This window comes from Electrophorus electricus, chromosome 15, assembly GCF_013358815.1.
Source record: "Electrophorus electricus isolate fEleEle1 chromosome 15, fEleEle1.pri, whole genome shotgun sequence".
Taxonomy (NCBI): Eukaryota; Metazoa; Chordata; class Actinopteri; order Gymnotiformes; family Gymnotidae; genus Electrophorus; species Electrophorus electricus.
This window is the reverse complement of record NC_049549.1, coordinates 14333854-14355297: the sequence shown is the minus strand read 5'-3', so window position 1 is coordinate 14355297 and position 21444 is coordinate 14333854. Positions and strand designations below refer to the sequence as shown.

The 21444-nt window shown below is 43.1% G+C and overlaps 1 protein-coding gene across 4 annotated transcripts; it reads right to left on the bottom strand.

Annotated features, from left to right (window-relative positions):
* Positions 1 to 83: 83 nt before the first annotated feature.
* On the bottom strand, positions 84 to 20429 carry taok1a (TAO kinase 1a). 4 transcript variants are annotated; one of them, XM_035534113.1, is made up of 21 exons: positions 20296 to 20429; positions 19869 to 20208; positions 11912 to 12145; positions 11684 to 11755; positions 11257 to 11358; positions 11021 to 11066; positions 10729 to 10825; positions 10189 to 10302; positions 9774 to 9865; positions 9558 to 9651; positions 9353 to 9434; positions 8817 to 8984; positions 8387 to 8593; positions 8128 to 8259; positions 7734 to 7970; positions 7436 to 7564; positions 7072 to 7275; positions 6135 to 6374; positions 5682 to 5894; positions 5311 to 5493; positions 84 to 4761 (listed from the first exon to the last, which is right to left on the bottom strand). In XM_035534113.1, the coding sequence occupies exons 3-21, from the start codon at positions 12041 to 12043 to the stop codon at positions 4246 to 4248; spliced, it is 3060 nt and encodes a 1019-aa protein (XP_035390006.1). In that variant the 5' UTR covers positions 12044 to 12145; positions 19869 to 20208; positions 20296 to 20429; the 3' UTR covers positions 84 to 4245. The 4 variants fall into 4 exon arrangements, with proteins under 4 accessions (XP_035390006.1, XP_035390007.1, XP_035390008.1 ...); XM_035534114.1 differs by lacking the exon at positions 19869 to 20208; XM_035534115.1 differs by lacking the exons at positions 19869 to 20208; positions 20296 to 20429 and adding an exon at positions 19619 to 19759.
* Between the last annotated feature and the right edge of the window lie 1015 nt (positions 20430 to 21444).

Sequence of the window (21444 nt, the reverse complement as noted above, 5' to 3'; positions counted from 1 at the left end):
TCATGTAGAACCTTTTCACTAAAACAAAGTCCATTTATATGACTGAGAATTGTCAGATCCAAATAAAAGGCTGGACAAACTAATGTACTAAAATTATTTTATTACAGCCAATGCTCTCTTCATTATTCCTGTCAACACAACACAGTACACGCAACATAGTTAATTAAACCCTAGATGATTTTTTTTTCCCTCTGATTCATCAATACTTTAATATAATCTCAAGCCATAATCTTTTAGACATTCAATAACATGTTACACTATACAATTTGATACAGGTTACATATGAATTGTAGTGGAGATATTTAGTCAGAAGACGATGAATACTGACTTTACAGAAATGTACCCTTACCCTTTGAATACCACCCCGTCCCCCTTCATTTCTTACAAATTGGCAAAATGAGTGTTCTGGTACATCACTCATGCTCAGTTAAATAAAAATGGCCAGTTTCTCTGAACAGAAGTTACTGTAGTGACTATGCCTAGCAGGTTTGGGATGGTAGTGTTTTATATTGGAGGCGGCTCCTTCAATACCTCAGAAAAAACAGATAACATGCTTACACTTTATACCAGTTATTTCTGCCAAGTCAGAATTACTAGTGCATCCCCTCAATTCAGTCAGTAGGACAAATGTTTGAAAAATATTCCCCAGATTAATCAAATGTGGGATACAGGAGATGCCTAGTAAACAATAACTGTTAATGGGGTGGGAAAAGCCTTATATTTGTCTTACCATGTAGGTAAACATCAGGACTGTAGGCTTTGCTTATGGGGAAGTTTCAACGACATTAGCTACAAACCACCACTTTGATACGGCTATTAGGGATACAGTGGAAGCATCAAATTCTGAGACATTCATTTGAATACTTTCATAATAAACATAAAGCTTCATAATAGGTTCATATATAAAAAAAAAGGAGAAAATATGTGAATCAAGGAGCACAGATGTGCTGCACTTTAACGGGACTGGGAGACCAGAGAGTGTGCCGAGGTGCAGTGTAAACACACAAAGTCCCTGAAGTCCAGCTTGGAGGTGCCCTCAGAGTGACTCTCCACTTGCACAACCTACTGAAACAGTTTATCTCTCAGAATCTTGGTTTCTATAGGAAAGATTTCAATAAGATGACAATGTTGTATATCTTAATGTACAATATTAACACTCCACACACACACATCTGTGTGAAATAAGCATCTTAAATATTAGTCCAACAGAGTATTTCAGTAAGTGTTTCCTGTTTTTTTTTTTTGAAGGGTGAAATCTTTTTGGTAAGTAAGAGTTTAGGGCATTACCTGACAAGTTTTTAATTGTCAACACAACAATAACACACCAGTGTCTCATCTCATTAGTCTTGCCTTGAGAGTGAGATAGCATTCCGCTTTACTCACAAGTGCACAACAGTAAAAGAAAAACAATCTGTTTAACAAGTAAAAAAAAAACAAAAAAAAAAACATAATTCAAATCAATCCAATCAGTAACTGCTTCCAAATGTGCCTTGTGCAGTCACAGTGATGTAAATGAAACCAACTATTCTAGAGGACAATTTAGCTGGAAACATTTTTAATTGATGTGCATTCACTCATCCATCAGCCTGAACACTTGATCCAAAGCTTGGTTCAGTGTAATGCCAGAGAAGCAGATAAGGGGGAGAATGTCAGAGATAAAGGTGCAACAGAGCCATTAGAGACATGACGTCAGAGAGAAAGGGGTAACAGGGCCATCAGCGACATGACGTTAGAGATAAAGGGGCAACAGCCTTCAGCAACATGACTCATACCCTGTGCTTCGGAGTAACAGGGCCATCAGAAACAAACCTCATATACCCTGTGTTCTGGGCACAGCAGTCTATGGCACCAAGGATGACACCAGGACAAGGAATGCAGATAATGACGAAACTAAAGTTCCCTGCCAGTATAGAACTCTGTTCAAGTGCTTAGTCACGTCAAAAGCTTTTAACAAGACAACATTCTGAGCATTTATTTTTGGTGATTACGTTTGGGGTTAAAAAGGACATGATCTGAATTATGCTGATATGAAAAGTAAGTATATACCTGCCGTACTGAGAACCTGTGCCTGCTCCCATACAGATCTGCCCATTTGCACTGCTAAGCCTGCTGTCATGGCCACAGGGACAAAACACAACCAGTGAGAAACCTAGGCACACTCCTTTCATCTCCAAAGTGGACCACAATTTAATTACTACATTCTCGATCATGTTTTCCTAGAGCTCAGGAAGATACAATCTTTTTTAAAATTATTATTAATAAACCGTAATTAAGTCTGAGAAACTTATACATTCTTTTATTTTGACTTGTTCCAATGATCTATTTGGCTACTGCTGCTCTATGAACTTGCCAGCATAGATAACATGTCTGTATTTAGCATTACTTGGACATTACCTGTCTTTACTGACTCATATATTGTCACACCTGTAACATACCAGATACAATTTACATGATGCAGTAAAAAAACAGAATTTGTAATTCAGGCTCAAGAGTGCTTTGCTCAAAATAATTCACACTCCTTAAAGTGCACCTGCTTGGCAGCTTATAAAGAAGGCACTGCAAACTGGTCTGTGCTCTCAAGTGTGTGTTATAATACGGTGGTAAAACACTGACCTATATTTAGGTATACAGATACACACCCCCCTCCATTTCAACTGAACAGTTTTTACATGGCACATGCATTCATATGCAGTACCACACATGTATATTTTCCATACATCTTATGAGCCAGTCCACTACTTTGTCGTTGAATGAGGTATGACTATGGTAACCAGTAAGGGAGTGTTTTGTGAGAGGCCCTTGTAAAACATTCAGACCCATTCATGTATGCACTGTACATTCATTACATACATGTAGTAAAAGGCACTGACTGAACTCTGAAAAAGCATACCTGATCTCTTTGGCTAAAAACATAAATTAGGTGGCAAGGCATTTCAAAAGCAGACTAGGATAACAAATAAAACCAATCTTATAAAACGCATGGAAAATGAGTGTAGTGATGGACAATATTTTGAACTCCACTTTAACCACTAAGGTGCTTGACACAAATTCTAAACTTCAGTAGTAACGGAAAGTTACAGCTCATTTTTCTAGTTTCCAGACCATACGTACTAGAGGGAAATTGTGACTTTGGTATACTAACACTGACTTGTAAGGGGAGGCAAAACATCCACTACTTTATAAAACAATAACAGCAACAACGAAGCTTAAGATATCAATACTCTGAAACAACGGTCACCTTGCACTGCTTCCAAAAAGCTAATAGCTGTGGCACGTTATCACAGACAACACATGTAAACCAAACCAACAAATTATAAAAAGGCATCCTGCATACAGAATCTGAAAAAAGGCAATATCACCATCATTGGTACCAAAAGCGCAGTGTTTAAGTCAGACAACGTTCAATTAAGCGATTTATCTTAAAATCCCAACTATTTAAACAGTAATCGATATTCAAAATCTCGGGTGGTACGTAATGCACAATGGCAGAACTATAACATGGGAAGACTACTATTAACCTTTCCTCTCTCAGCCTCATATTATACACTCTGCATATACAAGTGACTAGAGAAAAGTCCTTTCTTTATCTACATCTCAGCGTTCCTGTCGAGAAGCTTAACATTCAGTTCTCTCGTTTCGGGGCATAACAGCAGGCTGGCATTGGGGCAGTATGGGAACTTTTAGCCTCTCTAAGTCAGATTCGGTTTGGCTAAAATATGGGAACACATACACTTCTAATATACACTTCTAATATATATATGCTTCTGTGTGTTAATGATGAAAAACTGCCAAATCTGCTTACTCCTTAAAATCTGTCCATGGACTAAAATTCTAACTGACAGAAGTCTTTAAAGGGAAAAAAAAAAAAAGGTGATGAATACAATATACATACTATACACGTTTTCTTTTTTAAATCATTATTGGGAGCTGTAAAGACAGCTAAAAGAACTGACGGGAGTCACATCAGCTGAGCCATAAGGGAGAGCAGTGTTATAGACACAAAAGTACTCCAGCTCTGCATGGGGGCTGACCCACCGTCATGCAGAGGTAGAACACCTATTGACCTGAGAGTCACTTATCTCTACCTCACATAACACATCTACATATGTGGTAGAGGGGTGGAGGGAGACAACAGGGGCAGGCTGCAGGTTACTAGGGTGCAGTTTGGCTGATTCTCTCTGCCTATCTGCTGTTTGGCTAGGTGCGTTGGGGAGGGTTGGGGGTCTGGCACTAGTACTCTGGCATCTATGTGTAGGACAGGTGGGAGCCATTAGATATCTGAGAGCCGATGCTGGTGCTCCTACTCATGCTCTGCTCGCTGTGCCCCCCTGAGGTGGTCCTCTGGAGGGCCTGTGGGCTGTTCCGCATACCCACACCCCCGCCACCCTTTGGCATGGGGCCCGTGGACGGATTGGTCCACTGGGGAGGCCCCACACTGGGGACAGCCGGGGCCCAGGCCTGTTGGCTGGGTGCCCCTCCCAGACTGGAGTTGTAGTGGTGGCCGGAGCCCGAGCTTCTGCTCCAGTGAGCGCCTGGGGTAGGGGCAGAGTGGGGTGGTGTGGACTGGGGGGTCCAGCTGGCCGGTGCCCCAGGGTAGCTGTGGCTCAGGGCCTCGGGCGCAATGTTGGCCAGCACCATGTTGCTGAAGCCCAGGCGCATGCTCTCTGAGTCAAAGGTCTCGATCTCTCGCGCCTGCCTCTCCAGCAGGCTGCGGATGCGCTCGGAGCGCTCGTTCTGCAAGGCCAGCATCTCCTCCTCAATCTGTAGACCACAACAAAGTACATTAGACCATGCAACTCTCTCGAGGCAAGCAGCAATTTTCCAGTGTCCAAGGCAAAAGCACAGCGACCCACAAACTGCACAGACTTGGTCTACCTGCCAGGCAAGTTGCATTAATACACTAAAAATAAACTCTGTACAATAGAGAGCCATACATGTACAGTAATGGGGAAAAGACAGGTAGATTAAGAGTGTAGGAGGCTGCCATTAGGCTGGGGCAGGCCCCTTGTACTTGTGTATGAATGTGTGCGTGTGTGTGCAAGGCGCTGTTAGTCCTGTTTGGTAAGATGGGTGAAAGGTGTTGGACAGTAACAGGCACATAATCACAGTGCTGGGAAGCTGACGCCTGCACCGCTGTCTGTATAATTAGGTAAATTCACATAGCAGCAGGTTCACAGCACCAGCACTGAACACTCCCCACTAATTATGAAACTGCCCATACTGAGCCATTAAAAGGCAAATGCAGAGTAAATTTTTAGATTTCTTGAAACTGATGTTAGATGCAGCTGTGTGTGTGTGTGTGTCACACACCTTCTGCTCCAGCAAGGCCCTGCGTAGGGACACTCTCTGCTCGAGCTCCCTTCGTTCCCGATCCTGCTGTGCCTCTGTTTGCATCTTGATCTTACTCTGATAGGCATTCAACAACTCCAGCTCCTGCTGCAGCTGCATTCGCAAGACCTTACACTCGCCTTCCTGGGCCTCGTCCAGCCGCAACTTGTGTGTGTGTGTGTGTGTGTGTGTGTGTGTGTGTGTGTGTGTGTGTGTGTGTGTGTGTGTGTGTGTGTGTGTGTGTGTGAGTGAGTGAGTGAGTGAGAGAGAGAGAGAGATAAGGAATGTTAACTGATTATGTTTGATTACATCAAGCCAAGTCCTTGGCTGCGTGGCATGTGTGTGTGACTCACAGCCTGTGTGGACAGCATGTCGTTGATGGAGTGGTCGTACTGCTCGGCCAGGATGGCCAGCTTGCGCGTCTGCTCCTCCTTCAGCCTCTTCAGCATTGTCTTGTGCTCCGCCTTGGGCGTGTTCTCCAGCAGGTGGTTCCGCAGGGCCTTGTACTGCCGTGTCTGGATCTTGCACGTGTCCTGGAACTGCTTCTTGATCTGGAGCTCTTTGGACTGGTGGAGTGGGATGAGAGCAGATCCGCATTTAACCAAGTCACACGGCCAGGTCACAGGAGAAAAACAACATGCAAAAAAACAAACAAGGGGGTCGTAAGGATGTCGTGCAGGCACCGAGCAAAATGCCTGTCCTGTACACGATGGGCATGATGTCTACACCCAGACCACGAACACATTCGGTAATCTCCTGCGGAGCTGCAAGTCCAGCTGGAATACGGACGGACCCTGCTGGATTACCTTTAGACTCTTAGGCTGCTGGCGGACCTCCATCACGTGCTTGCGCCTCAGCTCCCGCTCCCTGCGCTTGTTGTACTCCATCTGGTTGGTGAGCTCGGTCTGGTGCTGCAGGCGGATGAGCTCCGCCCGTGTCTTCTGGATGGTGCTCAGGTGGCGGAACTCCAGCTCCTGCATGGACTCGTGGTGGCGCAGCAGCATGGCGTGCTCCAGGTCCTTCTGCGTCTGACGCTTGTTCAGCTCCTGAGACGCACGGGGGCAAGGACGCAGGCGTTACAGTGGGGTCGGGCACAAGGGCCCCTCTGGTGTCAACTCGAAAGCAGCGTTGCAGTACCCTGGCTACGGCCAGACAGGCTCTGTTTCTGGATTATTCTAAAGTTGTTGGCCTTGTATACTCTAGAGCTGGTTATTAACAAATAGCTCAAAATATACTCATGATAATAAGCTACTATAACATATAATGACTACAACACACTCATAGCAACACACTCATAGCATCATGATGGTTAACACTCAACACAAAATCTTAAAAAATTCTACTAGATCAAATTTAGTTCAATGTCCATTTATACCCCATAACAACTAAAGTTAGCCAAGAACTCAAATATTTGATATTGACTTTTACAGGGCTGTTTGCACTTAGAATTCATATACGGTTATCTAGAGCTTTTTTGTAAATATATGTGATCCAGTTCAACTGAACTATAGCTTTGCTTGCACAGCTGATGAAGGACGTCTAAAATGTCCATTGTCTTTTGAATCCTTGTGAACAAACTCAAGAATTAATAAGTCTTGGTTATCATCACAGCTCTGGTGCATGGATAATTCCCTAAATCAGTGTATGAATAAAACCTGTGGTCCTTGCTGGAACTACTAGAGCCTGCCTTGCCACATGGCCTTACCCAGTGCCCGAGGCCGAGCCTAGGGCAGTGGTGCTCACCTCTCTGACCAGGTCCTGCTCCACGTTGTGCCGGTTAATGAGGATGCGACGCTTGTACCTGCGGCACTCCAGCTCCAGGTACTGGCGCTGCCGGCGCAGAAGGTTGGCCTCCTCCTCGGCCTGGAAGTGCTGGAAGTTCTCCTTCTGCTTGGACAGCCACTCCTGCTTCTCCTTCTTTGGCGTAGACTGGTTCTCATTTAGCTCCTGTGGGGGGTCCAAAGAGGGCAGCGGGGACATGCATGCAGAAAAGGGGCTACGTGAAACCTATGCAGACTGACGGTACCTCTGCAGCACAGTGCTGCATCACGGTCAGCAATGAGACTGGTTTAAAAGCCTCAGCGTTCTTGTCCAAACGTTTCCTGACCTCTTTGAGCTGCTCCTTGCGCAGTTTGTACTCGCGTTTCTGAGACTCCAGGAAGCTGCTGAGCTCCTTCTTCTGCTGGCTCTGGATGTGCTGCTGGAATTTCTTCTCATCGTTGGTGAAGGTCTTGGCCTGAAGGCGGGGAACAGGGCCAAAACATTGCACATGAAATTTACTACAGAAAGAACTGCAGCGCATTATTTTAGCTAGCATAAACGAGTCCCATGGACAGACCATCAGTGTTGTATTCCAGCTAAAGTAGCCATTTTGTGTGTGTTTAAAGGGAGTGTTGTAGACATACATCTTTCTCCATGGATGCCTGGTGCTTCTTCACCAGCTTGTCCATGTCTGTGGTAAAGTTGCTCCTCTGGTTCTCCAGCTCCTTGTCCAGGCGGAGCCTGTGCTCGTCCATCTCGGCCTTCAGCTTGTTCTCCAGGGCCAGCAGCTGCTTCTGGTGCTGCCGCCGCATGCGCTTGTAGCCGGACATCTGCTCGCGCAGCTCCCAGTCCTGCTCGTGCTCCTGGATCTGCCGCGTCACCTGGAACACACACACACGGGACGCGCGTACAACCTCATGGGCTTTCGTGACCGACTGCTTCAAGGAGCCGGTGACTTCCGGTTCCAAAAACACGGGAGGTCTGCCATAGAAGTGAGGCGCAAGGAGGGCTAGCAAGTCACGGAGGAGGGCTGCTCACCAGCGAGGCCGTGCGGATGGTGGCAAAGTGCTCTCTGTTGCGGTAGTGGCGGCGAGGGGTCTGTGCAGGTGGCGACTGTGCTTCAGTCGGCTGGCTAGGAGGCTCCGGGTCCTCCTGATAACTCTCCTCCTCCTGCGACAAGACACCCACCAAGCAATATCACTTTCAAATCTCACTAGACTTCTTATCTGTGACCAAACACAAATGCAACCCTTCTTGCTGTGGAACAACCCGAACTCCAAGGTGCCAGGCTGCTGACCGGTTTGAGGTGTATGACAGAGCTGTTGGACATGACGGTGTGGTCTCCCTCCAACAGTTCCAGTTCACTCTTGTTGTCCTCGGTGGCATCGGGCAGGCTGTTGACGGAGCTGCTCTGGGAGCTGGCGCTGATCGACATGCTGGGGATGGACTGGTTGCTGCCAACGCTGTTCACCGTGCCTGTCCGGCCTGCGCTCGGCTCCACCTCCTGCACAAACATGCCGACATGTTTACTGCCATCAGCCTGGGCTCCTGGGAGAAGGGCTGGGCAAATGGTTATGGAAATCGCAGAATACTATAACAGCCTGGCTGAACGGCCAGCCAAGTTCAAGCTCGCAGCAAGTCCAGGTATATGTGAGACGTGGAGACCACTGATTTGTGAGGGACAGAGACCGAGAGAGTGAGAGAGAGAGGACATTACAAGAGCTCACCTCCTCCTCATCCACCACCTCTGCTGTGGGCCCATTATGAGCCTCCTGGAAGAAGATCTTCTTCATCTTGCGGTACTGAAGGTTGTCCAGCTCTCTGACAACATCTTTGGTGCGCTGGATCAGGTCCATGAGCACGGACTCCGCCCGCTGACGCAGCAGAAAGGCATGCTGCAGCAGAGCAGGGGCAGAGCACAGCCACGCAGGTTAACTGGATCAACTTGAGGGGATTAGATTCTCTCTAACCAGCTTGTTTATAGACAAAATTGCACTAAAGCGCAATGGTCTCCATCTTTTCCTTCAGTAAAACACGTTCATTCACTTTTAGTAAATTCTAAAACTTCACATTTGTTCACTAGTGAATGAATATTTATTTACTGAAAGAAAATATGTAAACTCAGTTATGAAGACATGATAAGGAATCATAGAATAGGACCAAACATGCTAAAAGCTGGAAAAAACCCATGGTATTTGTTACTTGAGTTCCAGTCATCTCTATGTTGTGATAAAGTTGAAATGAAAAGCATGAATTCACTCACTTGCAACAGTTCCTCAGAGCTAGGACGGTCCTGGGGCAATTTCTGAAGACAGGAGTCCACAAAGTTTCTAAAGTAATCCGTCCTTAAGAGAGAGGAGGAAATAATATTTATACAACTCACATGTCAATTGAACACAGTGCTGAAAACCCAACTAAATAATGCATGGGCAAGGCACACAGAGAAAATCGATATTCAGTGCACGCACCATTCACTTGACTGCAGGGTCGGGCTCTCATTCTGTGCTATATGGTATAAGGCACTCATTGCATTCATGTTGAAGAGAGGAGGTTTTCTTTCCGCTGTGAATAAGTGACACATAAATTGGAGTGAACACGAAAGTGGGAGTGTTTCCATGCAGCTGGACGAAAAAAAGCAAATGTTTAAATCACAGTACACAACCACTGGGCAGGCGCAAACTCACCCAATTCAATACATGTTATACCCAAGGACCAGATGTCAACTTTGCCATCGTACTGACCCTCATCCATAGCCAAGATGACCTCCGGGGCCATCCTAACACAAACAGGAATAAGAACATTTGACACTGACTGAAATCACAGTAAAATTGACAGTCAGTCCTTCCTTGCAAAAAAAAAAAAAAAGAAGGGCTGAATAGCCAAGATTTATCTGTCCTACATGCTCTCAACCATAATAAATGTAACCACAGAGCTCTTGATTTAAATAACTATATATCGGGACAGGAGTTGTATAACTGATAAAGGCCTTGGACAAGCCCCACCTGATTCCCCAGCTGTTATAAAACATGCTACTGGATTCCAGTCCCTGCGTATTAGTGGGAATGGTGAGGGATGAGGAGCGGGGCTAACGGCACTCACCAGTACGGAGTTCCCACAAAAGAGTTGGCGGGAGAAACGATGGAGGCAGAGCCAAAGTCAGCCAGCTTCACTTGGCCAGGCTCGGTCAGGAGGATATTCCCAGCCTTGATGTCTCTGTTATGAGACAAAAGGGTTTCCAATCATGCCGCATCACACATAGCCCAACATTAAGCATACTGTTGATCTGCATTTAACTACTGGATGTGCAGCTAAACTTTTTCCCCCCAGCAGTTTCTGGACATAGGTTAAGTCTTAGTCTTATATAGTCCAGTCAGATCCGTGTAGTCTCTAGACTAGCCTCACCCTCCTCAACTCAGGACACATCCATAGTACATAGCATACAGCAACTGCAACATAAAGTGAATGGGACCCAACCATACTGCAGTTGGTACTGCGGTTCCAGCAGAGTGGATGGCAGATGTTTAGCCTCTGAAATCCAGCTGGGGGGCTTCTCTCAGACACACACACACACACACACAGAGTGTTCACAGACCACTCCCAGAATTCTTAAATGACACTCTTAAAGCACTCAGCCTTTACCTGTGAATCATGTTGTGGGAGTGAAGGTACGCAAGCCCCTGTAAAGCACCGTGGGTAATTGCTGCTATTTCTATTTCTTGTAAGGGCTTTTTGTGCACTGCAGAACAGGAAATAAAAAATAATGAAACCTTTTCGATTTTCTGAGATGATGAAAGCCATAATCTAAACCAAGCAAATCAACAAAGTAAATTCAGCTGTTTGTTGTCTTTATTGTTCATTAGGACCTACGTAAGCAGGCCACATATCTTTGCAGTGAACAACACATTTAACAGCTATAAACATCAAAACTTACCTTCCAAGACATCCGAGGCAGAGCCCAGACAATACTCCATTACCAGCTAGACAGAGGAGACATGCAGATGCAAAATCATGTGAAACATCCCACATGAAAAGGTAATTGCATACAGACCAAATGCCTGGACTTGCAACAGTGTTATATTAACTTTAAGATATCGCTGAAGGCAGCAGGACCAAGTACTGTACACCCAGCAAAACCTAAAAGAACACAGTTTCACAAACAATACTGACCCAGGCAGTGTGTTCTCTTAGGTAGCATCCTTTATATTCAATGCTGTTTGGGTGCTTTATTCTCTGAAGAAATTTCACCTCCTTAATTATGTCTTGCCATTTCTATGAGAAAAATCAGTAAAACCATTATATAAACATAAGGATAATGCACAATAATAATAATAATAATAATAATAATAATACTAATAACAATTTTTAAATTAATTAATTAATTTTTATAATTATATAATAACCACCCCAAGCTGCACATTGAAAGCATGATATGGTTAATTTCAAGAAAAGTCAAACTGGCCAGTTTCTGCTAATTATACAGCAATATAATGATGCGTCAGTGTGCATCATCAGTTCTGATAACTCAATAATGAATCATCAAAATGGGAATGTTAAAATGTCAAAATGGGGACTCTTAGGATGTTTAAACACCAACCTCATTGGTTTGTTTTCCACTGTAAGACATTTTCTTGATGGCCACCACCTCAGAGGTACGCACATCTCGTGCCTGTGGGCAGAGCACAAATTGCAGGTAGACTACATGACTATCCGACCCCCCCCCCCCCGCCATCATTTAACGACCACGTTCCTAAATAAGATCCCACACTCTAGATGATGTGCAACTGGAAAAAAAAAGAAAAAAAAAAATCACTTTGCCACTCACAAAGTAGACTGCACCAAAGCTGCCATGGCCGATCTCTCTCAGGTCAGTGAAGAGCTTTTCGGGGTCCTCCTTGAAGAAGAGCTCGGCGATCTCGGGGTCCTTTAGGCTCCCCGCACGAGCAGCGTTTGGCATACTGGGGCGGGGCCGCAGCCACCAGGGACTATCTGGGTCTGCGACGCGACAGCCCCCAGTGACAGCTCATCTGCGGGGCAACCACTTCATAGGGATTCACACCTACATGAGCGCAGGGAGAAATTAAGGGACTTTTAAAAATGGTATTTATTTAAATGTACTCATTTTTACTACAGAATATTCGTGGTATTAATATACTACTTTATTTATTTATTGATTGACAGACATCTCTTACAGGATGGCCCAACATTCGTGGCCGCTTTGTCAAGACTCTCCTAAAATAAGTAACATATAGAAGAAATATAAATATAAATATAACACACACACACACACACGCACACACACGCACACACACACGCACGCGCACACACACACGCACGCGCACACACACACGCACACAATTTATTTTTGCTATTCCTGTTGGAGCCCATTTATACAACAGCACCACCAATCTGGAAGCCTGACAAAGCCTTTTTTGTTATGTGAATGCCCGTCATAATCTCTTCAGGCTACATGGCAGTGTGGACTGGTAAGCGCACACCATGCCACCAGCATGACAGAGGCAGCCTGGCACGGCACACAGTGACTTGGGGAAGAGGCTGCTGCCATCTTCCCATCTGATGAGAATGTCTGAAGAACTGAAGAATATGAAGGCAGAGTTATCCACTGTTGCTGAGCTGTGTGTGTGTGTGTGTGTGTGTGAGAGAGTAAACTGCAGCCACAACACTAAGTACACAGGCCCTCCCATAGAGGCTCGGCCAGCAGCTGGCCACACACCTCTGGAAGCACCACGATATGCCTGAATCATTGCTAATCCCAACCACGACAAATGAATACAATTAGCATTTCGTTCTCAAAATCGCGTAGCACTGTAGAAACAGTCCACTGTCTTACAAACACTGGCTGTGGGGTAACAATGCACTGATACAGACTGGTGCAATTAACACAGAGTTGCATTGCTGATGTAAACTGTGACAGTTTCTTGTGTAAATTGACATGTGAATTTAGGATCACTGCATTTCAAATTATCTGAAGAAAAAGTTATCACCACCACCCACCACTGATATTGTAGCCCAGGAATAAGAAGATACGAGTGGCATTAAAGATAGAATCAGAGTACGTGCCCAGTAGAAACTACACGTTTGCAGAGGTTATTCTTTTTTCGCATCTTTTAGTACAGTGATCCCATGTTCTTCAACGGGTGGAGCTGAACCCTAAGGATTTATAGTGTGACATTCTGGATCTTGGAACTTGGGAGTTTCTTTAGTATGATTGTGGGTGTTGAGTAGCAGTGTAATGTTTGAATTCAGAATAAAACTTATTTACGTCATCACAGTTAGACTAGTATCTACAAGAATATCAAGAATTCAAGAGAAAACTGATATACTCCAACAATCTCTCATAGTGAGCCATATCTCACTTATGGAATTTTAGTTTTGGCAGATAAATACCAGAAAGGGTCTTTTTTCCTTTTTGCGCTGGCATTAGACCAGCCCCTGTTTACTATGAAAACATCTTGCTAGTTTGAACATCGGGAAGTAAGAATTTTCCAACTTGGATAGCAAGCAGTGGATTTTCTCTCCTCATAAAAAATATAATGAATTGAATGTGATGGTAAAAGTTATTCTTTATTGATAATGAACAAAACAATAAACAATCAAAAAAACATGGCTGAGAATGGCCTGAGAAGGAGCATCGAATGGACAGCGCATTCAAGCAGAAACCAGGAATCGGAGTCTTCATAGCAACCTATAGCCTTCTCCTGAATACCAGCAAGAACTCTATTTTAGTTTCCATGGCAACAGCATCCACAGGGCTAGCAGGCAAAGGGACGGTGAGCTCTCTTATCAGCACCAATCTCCACCGTAGTATGTCTTTGCTATGTGCGCACTGCACAAGAAAAAGTCATCTAGTCTATAATGGAATGTCACAGCTTTGGACAAAGCATTCCAGACATAGCATCAGCCTTTGCTCGGAACTCTGATTTTCTGATAGTTTTCATAAGACGTGTGAATCCGTAGAGCTCATGAAGCCTGGTCACAGTGGCTGTCTTTGAGCAGTAAGAATGTGCTTGTCAACATCAGCCTCGGCTTTACATGTGTATAATCTAAATAAATTTTGAGATATCACACACACACACACCTACACACACACCTACACACACACCTACACACACACCTACACACACACCTACACACACACCTACACACACACCTACACACACACCTCGTCTATATAATGAGATCCCTTAGCAGTGTACCCGTTGCAGCAAAATCAAACAGGCTACTAAGCAAGTGGTTTAATAATAAGTTTACCATCAGAGTTTAAATGACAGAACAGTCTCTTGATGAGAAGGCAGCAAACACTAGATATTCACACAGCCTTAAAGTAACAAAAATGTTCTACTCCTTAATCCCATGCAGATTAAAATGTTCATATTTAAATGTTAACTGGTATTGATAAACCTATACTGAACAACACTGTCTGGAGATTAAACATGCATTACAATGTAAACACAGCACCCGCTCAGCAGATGACCCTAACATTCACTTTCACCAGTTCAGTTGTTTAAATTAACCATGGCATTCGGAAGGTTTACGGAATGACCTGGAAAGAGAAATGCCACAAAGGGATCTCCTAGAAAGCCGTTAAAATATTTAAGTAATCCAGAATTCTACTAAACAAATGCACAGGAAAAAAATAAATAAAAAAAATCGCTAACAGTATTTTGGCATCATCAATATAAAACAAATTACAAAATGAACCAATTTAAAATGTATTTAAATCCAAGACTCATGTGGGTACATGCCTGTGAGTCTCACTAAGTCCACGAAAACTTGTCACTTGTCTCAGTCAGCCCATCATTCCATACTAAGCTTCAGCACAAACTCGTGCTGCAAATGGGAATGACCTTGTTCTAAAATAGAGCTTTGTTTGTTGATTGTGCTCGAGTACATATCCCCCAGATGATCAGATGATCAGCAGTGCGTACGCACACACACACACAGACAGACACGCACAGAGCTGAGGGCTGATGATGTGATGTTTCGGTCACAAGACTGGCCCAGGCTCCTGCCACACACACACACACACACAATCCAGTAGGGCTCAGCAAATAAAAACACACCCTATACACAATAACAGCCACACATAGGACAGAGAAGAGAGGACCACAGTACCAGGTATCAGACCAGGCACAGACGAGATGAACACACCAGTGACAGCACACTCTGACTAACAGCCTAATCATCAGACCAACCAAACAAATTGTGATCCAAAGCAGTTGTTGATGTAACAAATATGATAATACAACTACCATCCCAAATAATAAGACTGATTATACAATAAAAAATATGTCACAGGCTGAAGCAAAAAAGGATACACATTAGAACACAGCAGTGACAGACTGCAACTTTCACAGTACCATTACATTTTCTTTACAAAAGAAAAGGGGATATTTGATATCCAGACAAAAACTGTAGATGCAGTATGTGGAAGGAGACATCACTATGACATGCCATTCAACACACACACACACACACACACACACACACACACACACACACACACACACACACACACACACACACACACACACACACACACACACACACACACGGAATGTGGCAGCACAGGACAACAGAGCAGGCAGGGGAAACTCCTTGTCCATGCGTGCTGTCTCGCTGTCCAGCCACTTCCTCTTTGTTCAGACTCCCAATCAGCACTTCACGTCAACAGCTACATTTCTGCTTGACTGAGTCATTTACCTTCAATGTGAAGCTGGGAGTAACTTCTAAATGATTCAAGATACTGATACTGAGGGGAGTAAAAAGAAGCGTTGGAGTTTTCTGGATTTCCATGAGACTCTAAAATATGATCAGATCATCCTAATCTCTGACCTCACAATGATTTTCAAGGTTTACCATGACTTGATTCTATGCTGATCCTACAAAAAAGTGAAGAGTAGCCATAACTACCCATTTTACACCTGCTACATACCGCTCCATCACTGGATGGACATGCAGAGACAGTAGATTATGGACTGGAATTTACATTTTTTTTCCCACTGAGAATTTTATTTTACTTTTACCAAATGACACATTTTGAAACAATACTATTGATTATATTAGAATATAATAACCATTACTATTACAATGGATTATATTCACTGATACTATTACAAAATTGATGCGTAATTATGAATGCATTGTTCTGAATACATTGTTAACAAAAGATTATGAATCTTTATGTTTAGATCAACACATCTAATGAGAAACAGGCCTACCTAATAAAGAAAACTCATTTATTATAGCACCACTGTATTACACAACTATTTTTTAACAGTTCTGGCAAAACTATCTAGGTCTGTGAATTATGTGAACATGTAAATGGCACCTAGACAGCTAGTAATCACTGAGGTAGCAATAAATTCCAAGTTGTGTCATGAAATTCCACAGTAAAATGTCAGGGCAACTGTTTCTAACAGGAGTAAATCACCAGTGCAATGGCTGAAATGTTTTAGAATGGCCTAACTCACCCCACTGAAGAGCTGGGTTTTAGAATGGCCTGACTCACCCCACTGAAATGCTGTGGGTGGGGTAATGTAAAAGAGGCTACGCAACACAATGCAGAACTACAGGGGAACAGAATATATTTTAACCATCGCAGAGAGCTCACCAGCAGCTGCTGAAAACAACTTATCGGCAGCATTATCAATAAAGCTTCCAGTGTTAAGGGGGTTCACATACTTTTTCCAATGACCTCAATTGCTCATGCATTGGCACTGAAACATGTGGGGTATGTAGTTATAAGACTGTCTTTATTAATTGTTATAACTTGGATGAAGATCAGAGAGCATTTAGGGCTCATTCATGCAGAATTCCAGATGATTGCTAAAGGTTCACAAACTTTCTCAGCACCGTAAACTACGCTGTCAAATTTTCCACCACGAGGAAATAAATACCCATGATCAAGCTTCACTGATTAGCCAATCAAAAACCGAGGGACAAGGATTTGAGGCTCAGCTATGTGCAGCTGGTTTCCAGTGCTCTGCCACAATGGGAAACGCACCACTTCCACTGTCTTTTTCCCCCCTGGTAGGAGTGCCCTCATTTTGGCCTTGTGGACCACAGACCTCAACCTGTTGTGCCCACAATGACCATTTTAAACTTGCAGGCAATGTCACACCTCTGATTTACCAGTCAACTTTGGTGGGAAAAAGAACTATATTACATGAGGTTGAGTTCTGACATCATTTCATTTTAAGATGGCTCCAAGTAGAATGAATCATGACCCAACTTGTGTCCCTATCAAAGCCTGCTTAAAAATGTATCAATAGCATGTGCCCACATATAAACACTGTTACTAAACAAATTTCCTCAAAACGTCCCAACTCTGTTGGTGCCAATAAAAAAACACAAATGAAAAGAACTACTATCATTTTTGTCATTCTCATGCATCAATATTATTTGGGGTTATTCAGAGCAATTACAGCAACAGTCTTGTATGAAACTGAACATATTTTATTATCAGAATAATTAACGCATACTAGTACATTTCTGTTGAGACAAATCCCACTATAAATGCTCATATGCTGTACTTACATTGTGATGGTGCCACCAACATCAATTTTACTAACTACAGAAAATCCCACAGCAGATATTTAGCCCCAGAACTGTAAGCCAACATGTGGAACAGCAGGTTTGGGGACAAAACGCTTTTGATTCTGAGATATTTGGTTTAGAGTTTGAGTTTCAACAGCCGACATAATGCCCCTGGTTATACTTTGTATGCATGATATGGACAAAATATCATATTGTGATTCTATTGTTAGCCTTCATACTGAAAGCAAGATATGAAAATTCTTGGGTAAACTTAATACTGCAATGTGATATGGTTACGGATAAGGAAGCAAAGAAGAAAGTTCATTGGAAATATCCAAAAATAGCCCTCTCTGCATAGCACACACAATAGAAATGTCAATGTTTTGTTAATAGTGTTTGACTCCATTACACAACAGTATACTATTATACTATGGTAGACAGCATTTCATAAGTGATGGGCTGGAGTCCCTCAAAAACCTCAGTGCTAATCAGAAACCACATATGAACTTCCTGTGGGTGTGGACAGACCCTGAAGATTCAAACAAATGAGAAGACAAGTGAGATCAGAAAAATACAACTGTGGGGTGAAAGAGCACAGTGTCTTCTTTTAACAGGGGAACCATTCAGTCCGTTTCACACACCTTTTGTTTGCATGTTTCTGTGATGCAAACCCATAAACAAATCGATAGGCCAGTAGAGCAGATGCTTAAAAAATATATCACCCCCCGTTCTCAGTGGGATAATGGACAGAAATCACACCAGTGAAAAATGCATATATATTAACTGGTTCCTACTCCTACTAATTCAGCTGGTGAAGGACCTCTCTCTGAAATGCCATGTTTCTCTGAAACCTTGTGTACTTACACACACACACACACACACACACACACACACACACACACAGTTAGCCATTAGTATAAACCACACCTTGGAACCCCATGGAATGAATGTTATGATTTAAACATCTACTTTTCCTAATATAAACCTCGTCCTCCTCCTAGAAATTCAGAAGCACTTTGCTTGCACAGCTGATGATGGACCACAGTCTGAAACATCCTGTTTTTCTAAAACCTTGTCTACTTCACTACAATTTTGACTATCTCTACATACACATCTGCACATAATAATAATAATGAGAGCTTTGGAATATACAGTGCTGCATCCCAAACCACATTTGATACAATTTGCAAAAGACTACTGCAAGTGATGCGCGTTTACACAAATAAGTGTGTCCAACATCTAAAAGACCCCTTTTTATGGAAGGAAATGCCACCAGCTAGTTTTAGTTGTGAAATATGATATTTCACAGTGGCATCACATTCTTGTCATTTACACACACTGTTTTATGTGTGCATTGCATGCAATGTAATTCAAATGCATTGTTATTAATTCCACAATGAAATTAACCAAACCCTACGGTGAGAACAGATTTTACGAAATCAGAAAGTAAGTAACAGCCGACTGCATGCGATCTGCCTTCCCGAAAGAACCGCAGGACAGAAATCACCCTAAGATGGCTGAGCGCCTATCAGTTTGAAACACCCATTCTTACAACGCACATGAGTGCAAATGAGTGTACATCAGCACCTCGGAACACTTTAACACTCGTTTTAAAGTAAAAAAAGAAGACAAAATGCGAAAATCGTGGATAAGGAACAAGTAACGTTAACGTCAATTAATCATCAGGCTCCAGCGCAAGGACACGTCTCACCTTCACACAAGGGACGACGTGCAAATAAAAATACAACAACAAAAAAAGGGATGTAAACATGTCACTTGGCACAGTAACGTATGTGCTTGCAGACAGCCAGCCCACGGTACACGCTCAGCTAAGCTCAGGTTGCTACTAGTTACGCACCCCGGAGTGTCGACCAAAACGCAAGCTAACCTTAGCATGCTAACTTAGATAGCTGAGAAGTTTCCTCACAGCCCTCAGCCATAACCTGAAGGCTGATAAGACTCGGATACCTACTTGCTCGGTGAACTAAAGCCGGATAGCTCAGTAAGATGTTATAAATAGCTAAGATAGGTAACATAACTGTTTAATGATACGTGTGAGCGTTAACAGTATGCTCAGTTTTACTTCAGTAACCTAACGCTAGTTAGCTTAGCCAGTTTTATGACTGCAGCTAACGAAGTCTTGTCGTTGAAGAAGCAGGGTAACGGCACAGTGCGGTATTTTCTCATTTATTTACGTCTGTGAAGTACAGCGCAGCACTTACCCGTCGCACAGCCAGATGGGTCGCTAGCTTAGCTAATCGAGCTAGCTTTTAACCGCTGTTAAGTTTCAAGGGAGGCAAGTGCTGTCAACTCAGTCAATAGTCCACAAGTAGAAAGCGATGGCAGTAGCTATTTCCTCTTATCTCTGTAGGATATATAGCCAGAGGGTTGTTCGGTTTTTTTCTTCTGAATTAAGCTCCCAACGTTGCCTCTGTTTTAAACCAACGAAGTGCATCAACGATACCACAGTATCGAAACTCCACCCCAGGGCTAACGGTGGCCCAGCTCCCTCACGGACGAGCCCCAAAGATGGCGTGCGAGAGGTCCGCTCCCTGACGAGCTCTGCGGGCGAGGAATAAAACGACACTCGAAAGTAGCGACCACCACACCCTAGATTCAGGCCGCCGAGCTAGACCTACATTACTTTACCGTGTAGCTTGCGCGTCCAGACGGCGTTTCAGAGTACACATGTTGTGGTGTTTTTCTTCTGCCCCCTCCTCCCTGTTCCTGGAACGGCAGATCAACCCGAAAGGTCGGGGAACTCCCACTGCCCTCAGGGACTGTGGCTGCTTGTCTTGTCTGAGGAGCAAGATCCTGGTAGTCAAGGTGTATATATATATATATATATATATATATATATATATATATATATGACTACCCAGTAAAACTGGATATGTGGGCTTTGACACTTAGGAAACGCCGCCCCGCAATAGAAAGGGAAAATTAGTTATGCAGAATCACAATACAATACAATACATTCAAAAGCGCAAAAGAAATGCTTCATACAATTGCATTGTCTTGCATAGTTTAGTAATCTAAATAATGCAACACTCACCCAAGAAAATCTTTAATAAAGAAGCTGTCATTGTGATATGAACTGTATTGTCTTTGTATTCCAAAGATAGTCATAAGATTTGAGGAGTCTACTAAATATTAAAATTCTTAAATATGTGAATATAGGACTGTGGTAAAGCGCATAGAAATTCTAACCAACTACTGTAATCGTTATCTGTCTCTTGTTTTGGGAACAGTCCCTAGAGAAAATAGTTCTTATTGCAATCAGCTAAATCTATAAAGGACACGTTTGTAACAGACAGTTTTGAAGTCACTGTCAAAATATGGCATTACATACTAGATATATATCACCATGAAGTTAAATCATAGACTATATACACCAGCAGACTTGTATATAGTCTATGAGTTAAACATACATAACAGGACACATGTTTTATGATGACGTGCTCTGGCCTGCTAACAGCCAATTGGTAAAGAGACCACAGAACTACTGCTTTGGATTGGTCTTAAACCGACCACGTCTCTTAACCAATGGGATTGCAGCATGTCTTCTCTCTGTTTCCAGGCGAACAGGGTTTTTTATTTATTTATTTTATTATTATTTTTTTTTTATCCTAAATAGGAAATTTTATGAATGGGATTTAAAGATCCATCCTTTTGTTGCAAACTCGTTGGTTCCCTTTATTCAATGGTGTCTTTCATAATGTTCATGGTGTGTTTTAAATAATAGTATGTACGCATATAACAACAAAATGTATGTACTTTTTTGACATCATATCTGGC

What these genes read in the sequence shown, in the direction of transcription:
- taok1a (XM_035534113.1), bottom strand. Translation starts at nt 12,043, where the DNA reads ATGCCAAACGCTGCTCGTGCGGGGAGCCTAAAGGACCCCGAGATCGCC. An exon ending in TTTGTGGGAACTCCGTACTG is followed by an intron (nt 9,866 to 10,188) that starts GTGAGTGCCGTT and finishes TGTTTGTGTTAG; the next exon opens with GATGGCCCCGGAGGTCATCT. An exon ending in TATAACATGTATTGAATTGG is followed by an intron (nt 9,652 to 9,773) that starts GTGAGTTTGCGC and finishes ACTTATTCACAG; the next exon opens with CGGAAAGAAAACCTCCTCTC.